At 34.6% G+C, this 9,651-nt stretch overlaps 1 protein-coding gene across 1 annotated transcript; it reads left to right on the top strand.

The window, feature by feature from the left end:
- The first annotated feature begins 325 nt into the window (after positions 1–325).
- Positions 326–8,828, top strand: LOC115724917 (sister chromatid cohesion protein PDS5 homolog C-like). Its single transcript, XM_061105439.1, has 14 exons — positions 326–881; positions 1,576–1,779; positions 1,880–2,061; positions 2,900–3,026; positions 3,116–3,313; positions 3,794–3,841; positions 4,305–5,525; positions 5,659–5,769; positions 5,941–6,014; positions 6,268–6,319; positions 6,413–6,499; positions 6,581–6,624; positions 7,522–7,596; positions 7,672–8,828. Exons 1-14 carry the CDS (start codon positions 780–782, stop codon positions 8,231–8,233), a joined length of 3,087 nt encoding a protein of 1,028 aa, XP_060961422.1. The 5' UTR covers positions 326–779; the 3' UTR covers positions 8,234–8,828.
- Positions 8,829–9,651: the final 823 nt, after the last annotated feature.

Here is a 9,651-nt window from a genome sequence, read left to right as displayed (position 1 = left end):
ATTTCTGTTCTTGGGCTGAACCAGCTATTTCAACTCCTGGAAGAAATGGTCTCAAATGAATCTTTTTCCTTTTGTAAAATTCAGTTCGAAAGAAAGGTAGCACAAACTTTGAAAAAAATAAAAAAAAAGAATATAGCCAAGTTATGAGTGAATTTCCATTTTTACCAAAATATCCCAACATGAAAAGGAAAAAAATAAAATAAAAAAAGCAGTGGGCAGCATTAAATCTAACGGTCCCAACCAACTCCACGTGGGACCCAGGAGTGAAAATCAGTGGCGGACTCGAAAGCTTAAATTGAAATTTAATTCATTGAACCCGCGAAATCCGAGCTCATCTTTACTGGATTCGCTTCTCTTTTTGATACACCCCACAAAATACAAGTTACAGATTACCAAAAAGAGTTAACCAAAGTGTTCGGAGAAAATTAAGTAAAAAACCCATTAAAAGGTTTTTTATTTATTTTTAAAGCAAGAAAAAAGTGTTTATTTTTTTATTAGCCTTTAGTGGTTATTATTTTTATTTTTTTGGACTTTAAACTTATTAATTTTCTGGAAAAAAATAGTTCGAAATCGAAACACTATCGGTTTATCTGTCTTACTCTCTTTCTCTCTCTAAAAGGAAACCCTAACTTTCTCCATCGTAGATTTTTTCTTAAATCTTCTTTCTTCCCACGATTCGTGGGTTTCTAGGGGTTTCAAGGCTGTCAATGGTCTGAATTTTGTGTCTGAGGTCTGAGATTGATAAGGATCTGTAGTTGGAGAGACGAAACAGAGCTATAATGGCTTCGTCTGATAAAGATCTTGAAGTACAACTGCTGGAATCTGGGAATAGGCTTGTGGAACCTCCGTCATCCGTTGATGAACTCCTTCCTCTTCTCGACGTAAGCCCCAATTTTTTTTTTCTCAATGAATTTTGAAGTGCGATGAAGTTTGTTTTGCTGTGTTTTCAGCTTTGTTGATGCGTTTTTCCATGGAAAAGTGTTTGTTTTTTGAGCAATTGTTTGCTTGGTCACTGTGAATGAAAGCCTCTGACTATGAGCTTTGGATAGGGTTTTTATTTATTTATTTTTTAAAATGTTTTTTGTTCGATCTGTTCTAACTATTGATTGTTTTAGCGTTGTGTTACACACTGTTTAACTTGTTTTATCTTCTCGTGTTCTTAGTTTTATTACTCTTCGTTGTTCTACGGCTTCATAATTAGTTAGGGTTTATACATGCACTTGCTAAAGCATAAGTATTAACGCCTTTTATTTTGCTTCATCGTATCGAAATCTATAGCACTGTAAATTGCTGTCCTTTCCTTTAATGCATCTCATTTTTGCCAGTTTTTCTCCTCCTCCGTCACTTAACCGCAAGTACAAAGTTGGTGTCTTGGCGGAATGTTTTCATCAATTATTTAACCAATTAAATACTATTACATGCCAAATTGATGTTCTTGGGATTGAATCTAATAGAATAATTCCCCCCCCCCCCCCCCCCCCCCCCCCCCCCTAAAATTATATAATTTTGTTTGCTTTTTGTGTTTTTGCGTCCAATACCACTCTTATGCCTTCTCTTATTTTTGGTTTATGACAGAGAGTTGAGAATTGTCTATCAAAGGTGGAGCAGTCTCCCTCTGAATCAATGCAAAGTGCACTTTCTCCGTCATTGAAAGCATTGGTTGATGAAACACTTTTAGGACATACAAATGTTGATGTTAAAGTTGCAGTTGCATCTTGCATCAGTGAGATAACAAGAATTACTGCACCTGATGCGCCTTATGATGATGACCAGATGAAGGTACTTAAAATATAAGTACATGTTTTTAGATTTTGTTTAAGGCCTGCCAAATAGTCATTTATTTTTTGGGTTTGACTTTTGTTTATTTTTGTGTATGCAGGAGGTCTTTCGGCTTATTGTATCATCATTTGAAAATCTGTGTGACAAGTCAAGCCGATCATACACAAAAAGAACCTCAATTCTTGAGACTGTTGCAAAGGTCAGGTCTTGTGTGGTGATGTTGGATCTTGAATGTGATGCCTTGATCCTGGAAATGTTCCAGCATTTTCTAAAGGCAATTAGGTACAGACGTGTCTTCTGTTGTTTAATCCTTTATTTGTTGTTGTTGTAGTGCTTTTTTTTTCTACTCTTTGTTGACTTGGAACGGTGAATATATTTGACATTTTAATTGCTTAAGCAACACATGCAGTATTAAATTGCTTGCATTTTTGTTTGTCGCCAAATGTGTATGTATCTTATTGTGTGACTTTCTTTTCCTCTTTTCTGTTGAATTTTGAATTTTTTATGAGATACCTATATTTGTTAGTTCAGCATGGAAGATGGCCTGTTATGATACCTTGAAATCAAGAGTACTTTGGTCATTGTGGATGTCTTTTATTTTCTTGCACAAAGTTACAGAGTTTCTTTACTTTCATATCTCAGAAAAAATATAGCTAGTATCTTTTTAGTATTCCTCATGCTGTTTTTTATGCTTGCAATGGATCTTTAGTGGAGATGTCATTATTTCTGCGGGGTCAGGTACCTGCTTGCCTATATTTTTGGGAGAGGGGGTGGCGTGGATTGGGGAGGGGTCAGTTATGGGTATAGTTTTCTATGCGTTATAGATCTCTAAGGTGGTCAGGAGATCAAGCCCTTCCTTGACTCCACTCTGATATACATGACTTATGTATATATTTAATCCAAAAGGTTACAAACCCTTAACTCTTATCACTGTACATGTACTGCTGCCTACTTGTCTCGCAAATCATCATCTTCTTCCTAGTACACAATCTCCGTTTCTTTATTGTATTTAGGTTTCTGCATTCATAATTCATGTCTTGATATTATTGATTTTTATTTCCTGTTGAGAAACCGTGGTTGCATATCCTTTGACTGATGTTTCCTTCTCAAAAATCTCCAGGGACTATCATCCAGAGAATGTTTTTCAATCCATGGAGACAATAATGACCCTTGTCTTAGAAGAAAGTGAAGATATTCCAATGGAGCTTCTCACCCCTATATTAGAATGCGTGAAAATTGGCAACAAAGTAATTTACTGTCCGAATTACAGATTACATTTTTTTTGATCTTCTCATTTTCTTTTTTCTAATAATCTGTTACCATAATATCTTTTTAGGATGTTTTGCCCATTGCTCGGAAATTGGGAGAGAGAGTTCTTGAAATATGTGCTCCGAAGGTTAAGCCTTACTTGGTACAGGCTGTAAAGGACCTGGGTATTTCATTAGATGACTATAGTAAAGTTTTATCTACCATATGCCAAGATGCTGATGGTGATGTTGAGCAGAATGAAGTCCAAGCTTCTGATGAGAATATGGTACTTATCTTGGTATTAAGAAGTGTGAATTTATTGCTTATTTTGTGAAAAAATGTATTAATTGACTGCTTTCTACTCAAACCATTTTGTACCTGAGCTTGCTTTGTTCTTCACACTTTTGTTTAAGTTGCATTTTTATATGATAATTTGTATTTTCATTGCCCTTTCGATTTCTTGTCTTCTGCCTATAGCTTTTCTCCATGTGGTATGTTTTGTGATTAAACGTTACAATGACAAGAATGAAAGTTGACTGCTTGTGATTAATTCCTAATGTCTTGTGGTTGTTACCCGTTCATCTTATCCTTTTATGGAAATTGTTTAGAATTCTTTGTGTTTGATTTTACTTTCTTTTGTTCAGCAAGGTTTTATTTGATGAATGCATGTTGTCATATTATCATACTTTCTCGCACTATCTTACTCCATTAATTTTCCGAATTGTTTAGTTCTGTTATTGTCACTTAATTATACGCATGTTTTCAGGCTGTTGAGAGCAGGCCAACGAAGCCACCCTTGGATAACGGATCCCAGGCATGCCATCTTTCTACTTTAATTAATTTAGGAATAATTACATAAGGCACCATTTTTTGTAAAATATTTACATTTTTACGTTTAAAGAATGTTTTTATTACATTTTTACGGTTTTTCAAAAAATAACACAAAAACAACATAAAATCAACAAGAAAACTGCATAAAAGTAACATGAAAATAACATCAAAATAACATACAGATAATAAAAAATCAACAACAAATTAACAAGATTACAACAGAAAAAGACCTGATTTTTTGTAAATAAAATCAAAAAAATCGTAAAAATGTTTAAAATTCCGTGAAACTGTATTTTTGTAATTTTTTTTAATTGTTTTTATGTTTTTGTGAAATAATCCCTTTAATTTATATGATATAAATTTTACTGATTTCTCTTTGTTGAGTATCTACTGAAGCTTTGAGATTAACTTAAAATAAGTCTTACCCAACTTAGTTTCTTATACAGGAGGATAAAGCGGGAACAACAGAAGCAGCATCATTAGAACAAGCTGTAATTTCTGTGGATAGATCTCCTCAGTCTGCATTGAGTAATGGTATCACCCAGACTGCGGGAGATGACTCTTTGACTGATTCTAGCTCCCTGAAGAAGCAAGAGGATGATCAGCAAATCGAGAGTACCAAGGATTTGGATGCACCAAACAATGTTGACACTGATACTTCGAACACTGAGAAGGCAGCAGATACAGAAGAGAAGCTAGAGCAGAGCAATAAGAAAGTTGGGAGAGATACTAGTTCGTCTGCAAAATCTACTCCTTCAGAAAGTCCTCATGTTTTGAACGAGAAGGAAAGTGCTGATAATGAGAAGAAAAGTGCAGAAAATGAGAAGAAAAATGCAGATAACGAGAAGAAAAGTGCAGATCGTGAAAAGAAAAGTTCAGAAAACGAGAAGAAAAGTGCAGATAATGAGAAGAGAAGTTCAGAAAATGATAAGAAAAGTGCAGATAATGAGGAGAAAAGTGCAGAAAATGAGAATCAAAATGCAGAAAGTGAGAACCTAAGTGCAGAAAATGAGAAGGAAAGTACAGACAATAGGAAGGAAAGTGCGGACAATGCAAAGGAAAGTGCTGACAATGAGAAGGAAACAGAGAAACTTCCAGACCAGGAAGAACAGAGTGAGGATCTTCGCGATTCACCACATCAGGGTCCAGTTGATGAGACTGCAGTGCTTTCAGAAAATGATAAGGTGTCTGATGTTAAGCTTTCATCACCCAAGGCATTGGAGAGTGAATCTGCCAATGTTGCTACTACATCTCCAAGTGTGAAACTTACTGATGAAAGTCGTTCCAAAAAGTCTGGGCGACAGAAGAAGAAGGATAATTCAGATAAGGAAGCTGCTCCATCTGCCGATGATACCTCCAAAAAGGTAGCTGATGGGACAAGTGATTCTGAGGTAAAGACAAACAGGCGTTCCGGGAAAAAGGTGCCAGCTGCTACTTCTAATGAGAATAAAGCTTTAGCAGAGGCTAATGTATCCAAGAAGGAAAGTGGAAATACAAGTGACTCAGAGACAAAGCCTTTGAGGCAGTTAGCTAAGAAAGTAGATGGAGGCAGTAAAAAGGAAGAAGGATCCTCAGCAAAGCATGCGGAGGATAAGAAGAAGAGGGTTCGGGGAAAAGCTCTTTCTGAGAAGGATGGAAAAAAAGCTTCTATTAAAGATGATAGCAAAGTACGTTATTATTAGCTTTAGACACTTTGCATCTGTTCTAAGTGATGATGCTATTTCTGTTTTATTATATTATTTATTTTGTATTTCTAACAATATAATTCATAACTTGCTTTTGCTGTAATGAATTGTGTAGGATACTATTGCTTCACCAAAGTCATTGGGGAAATCAACAAAAGATGAACAGAAGATTGAGGAGACCACGAAGACAAATTCTAAGAGAAAACGTACTCCAGGCAAAGCAAAGGTATGTTTTAGTACTTTTATATTTTATTTATCTGTATAATTTTCTGATATCATAAACAAAGAACTAGTATTATAGTATTAGGTTTCAAATGCAGACTTCAGAATGCCATGTATTTGTCCATCGAGACTTGTAGGTTTTCCAACATCTTTTTTGTTGTTTGGTCCCTATCAGGAGTCCGGCAATAAAGGTTATGATGAGGATTGGGTTGGTATGAAGGTTAGAGTTTGGTGGCCGGATGATCAATTGTAAGTATTGGTGATATAATGTATTGCTAAGGAATTCTCAGTTTCAACAACTTTGTTTCCACATACATTTGTGGTTTTTCTAAACACTTAAATTTGAAATTTCTTGTCTAAATCAACAATTGTTTTATTATTATTTAATAAAAGATACAAATATTCATTGTATGTGATTAATAGGCTTATTCCTGTTACAACCTCAAATCTGCCCAGACAAGGGATTTTCTTATTATCATTTCTTTTTTTAAATAATGTACAGGTACTATAAGGGTTATATTGCATCTTTTGATCCCGTAGCAAAGAAGCATAAGGTGAGATGCGTGTATTAAATTATTCCTGAGGTTGTTTTTTTTTGATGTGTGTTACTCTTTAGTTGCTGAAGCAACTTGATTAAATTTTTATAGGTTATGTATTATGATGGTGATGAGGAAGTATTAAATCTCAAGGAAGAAAAGTGGAATTTCATCGAAGGTGATTCTGTGTCCAATGAGGTAAGTGACTTCCTGTTTTGTATATCCTATTCTTATAGTATCCTTGCTGTTAAGATCCATGAAGCTTCATTCTCTTTCCAGGAAGGTAAAGCTGAACAAGCAAGTCCTGATGCTTCCAATGAAATGTAAGTTGTTATTAATGTAGTTTTTCAGCTCTGATTTTACCATTATTACTGTTATCTGTGTATGTTCCTCCGCGGTCGCTTCAAATCGCCACAATGTTCCCTCTTTTCTTATGAAAATGCTTTTAAAAGTCAAGAGACATTGTGATTAGAAGAGTTATTAAACTGTTATGATCTGAAATTGACGTTTAGCATTTGTACAGTTGTTGCATTTGATAATAAGATTGCCTATACTATTACTTTTTAAGGCTTGATTTTTTTGACATTCAGATAGTTAGCTACATTAAACAACATAACTGTGGAAAATACATCCAGATCGTTGTAAAGGAACCCCATTTCCAAAACAAAGACGTGTTAGAATTTTCCTGTTCAGGCTTGATTGTTGCTTTGGTTTACTCTTTGTTGAATGCAGTGATCAATTAGAATTTTCCTCCAGTCATTCTGAATTTATAATTTTCACTAAGTGTTTGAGATTGCAACGATAGACAGACACATGCTGTTTAGGATGGTTTATATTTCGTTGCCTTGCATTTAACTTTTAATTGACTACACTCTATTTAGAATTAGAAAATTGATGAAATTACCATCTCAATCTCAAGCCTGAAGATTGTCCTTGTCAAAAAGGAGAGATGATCTTCAATCAATAACCATAGTGTCTCTTCCTATCACATGTCTCATCTTTAAAAGCTTGTCAAGTCTTTATTTTCGAGAATATTCTTCTTAACTAGTTTTTGCCATCATTTCCTTCAGCTGTCTTTACTTGTTTATGCTCTAAGAGGCTTCAAGCTTAATATTACAATTTAATTTCAATTAAAATGTTTATTTTAATAGGGAAATTTTACTGATATTCCCTTGGATTATATAATTTTCCTCATTGATTTCTTTTGTCAACATAAGCAGTCCCCTAAAGAAGAAAGTGAAGACAAATGCGGATGAGCCTTCTAAACGTAAAAAGATCGAGTCTTCACCCAAAAAGTAGGTGTATATGTTACCCAGTTTTTCTTTGATTTCGTTTATTTTGTTGCTAACATCCTTCATTATATTGTCCAGGGGTGGAGGTGCTTCATCCAGCAAATCCAAGGTCACGCCAAAATCTGGACGTGGCAATAAAGCTGATGGCAAATCCAAAGATGATTCCAAATCTGTTGGCAAGTCGGATGCGGTGGGTGGTGGCAAATCTAAGGATCATACACCAAAAAGTGCTAGTACCAAATCAGCCAATGTTGCATCAAAATCATCAACCAAGTCTAAGAATCATGATTCTCAGACACCAAAGACTACCAAATCCAAGGACGAAAGCAGCACGCCGTCCACCAAGTCCAAGCAAGAAATTCAGAAATCTGGAAAGTCAAAGTTGGCGACACCCAAAACAGCTACTGTTTCCAAGGAGAAAACCAGTCAAAGTGGTGGGAAGTCCAGTGCCAATGGTACTGGGAAAGTGAAGTCTGGTTCATCGAAGATAAAAGAGGTTGATGATGATGGTAAGGAGAGCTCCTCTGATTCAGGTAAACCAGCAGAGATTACTAAAGGCAAGTCCCCGAATCCTTCCAAGGCTCAGGAAGGTGAGGCCAAGACAGGTAAGAAGCGACGAAGAAGTGGCACGAAAGGTTAAACATTTTCTTCTGTTCATTTCCTCTTAAAAAAAGGGGTTGTTTAGCTCTGCAAATTGATAGTAGACACGTTGGAGCTGCCGTTGTTAATTCACAGTTAGTCGGTAGTTTATGTAGTTGTAGGATTGAGGTGGAGTTCATTTGCGTTCATGTTTTTTTTTTATATATATAAATTATTATTTTAGATGGGATTAATGTTTATTTGGGGAGGAAGGCAGCAGAATCTCTTATGGGTTGGCTTGGTTCTTGTTATAAAACCTGAATGCGTTATATAAGATAATGTCAGAATCAGAGTGATCTTCAGATGACTGCCAAGATTCACTAACCTTATTGATGATGAGTTACCATTAATGTGGACATAATGTAGTGATTTATGTTTATTATTTAGTAGCAGTAGAAGATCATCATCATGATGCCATGGAAGATGAAGTGAAGGTTTTTACCTTATTTCTAAGTCGTGTAAAGGGTTTAGAATTAAACTTAGCTCTATGATTGATTAATTATTGTGAGTAGTGTTTTTTTGCTTTGAGATAAACTAGGGGTTTCAACTAGACAAGACAATGTAAAAATATAAAAAAAGAGGTGACTTTGATTTGATGTTTGAATTTTAATAAGTTCATGTATTTTTATTCGAAAGGGCACTAAGGGGGTGTTGGTATATGAAGTGTTCAAAATAATCTGTTAATTAGAATAATAAAGTGGAGAACATGATTAATTGGATTATATTTTTTTGGATAAATAAAGGAATATAATAAAATGTTGTGAAAAGTTACAATTTATGGTATTAAGATTGTGAATTTTTACAATTCACTTTTATTTGGAAGCATTTAAGATTACTCCAATAGAAGTTAATCTTATTATCAAGAATAAGGAAACTTCTACCAAATATGCTCATGTAAAAGGTTTATATCATACCAAACCGTCCCTAATAGTCTTCAAGATCATACGGATACAATATTGTTGTATAGAAAACTCTTCATGCACAATAAAAAAAGTCAGATTATTTGTTTCATTAAAATGTTTAATTTTTGAACATTTATTGAGTGATTTGTCAGACACTACAAATGTTAAAGAACTTTTTATTGAAAACACTGAAGCTGTACATCTTATGGATGGAATGACAACCATTGAGTATGATAAATTAAAGGATGCGAGATTTTATTTTGAATATTATGAATGTTCAATCCAAGTTGAAAAATTATAATATTTCTCTTCCTCACTCTCACTTTATTTATCGTGCTCTTCATGCGCATCCTGCCTTTTTTTAGCTTTATCAAGATAATCTATAACATTTATAATAAAGCATGAAGCGTTAATGACCTAATTTCTTAGTTTATAGTTAAGGAAAGTAATTTGTAAAAGAAGAATAAATCCTCACTATGTTTCTCAACTCAAACCCGACAAATGATAAATTATGAAA

The sequence above is a fragment of the Cannabis sativa genome, chromosome X (genome assembly GCF_029168945.1).
Source record: "Cannabis sativa cultivar Pink pepper isolate KNU-18-1 chromosome X, ASM2916894v1, whole genome shotgun sequence".
NCBI lineage: Eukaryota > Viridiplantae > Streptophyta > Magnoliopsida > Rosales > Cannabaceae > Cannabis > Cannabis sativa.
The sequence above is the reverse complement of the archived record's forward strand: the minus strand, read 5'-3'. Positions and strand labels throughout refer to the sequence as shown.

What these genes read in the sequence shown, in the direction of transcription:
- LOC115724917 (XM_061105439.1), top strand. Translation starts at nt 780, where the DNA reads ATGGCTTCGTCTGATAAAGATCTTGAAGTACAACTGCTGGAATCTGGG. An exon ending in TGGTGGCCGGATGATCAATT is followed by an intron (nt 6,015 to 6,267) that starts GTAAGTATTGGT and finishes AATAATGTACAG; the next exon opens with GTACTATAAGGGTTATATTG. An exon ending in ATCGAGTCTTCACCCAAAAA is followed by an intron (nt 7,597 to 7,671) that starts GTAGGTGTATAT and finishes TATATTGTCCAG; the next exon opens with GGGTGGAGGTGCTTCATCCA.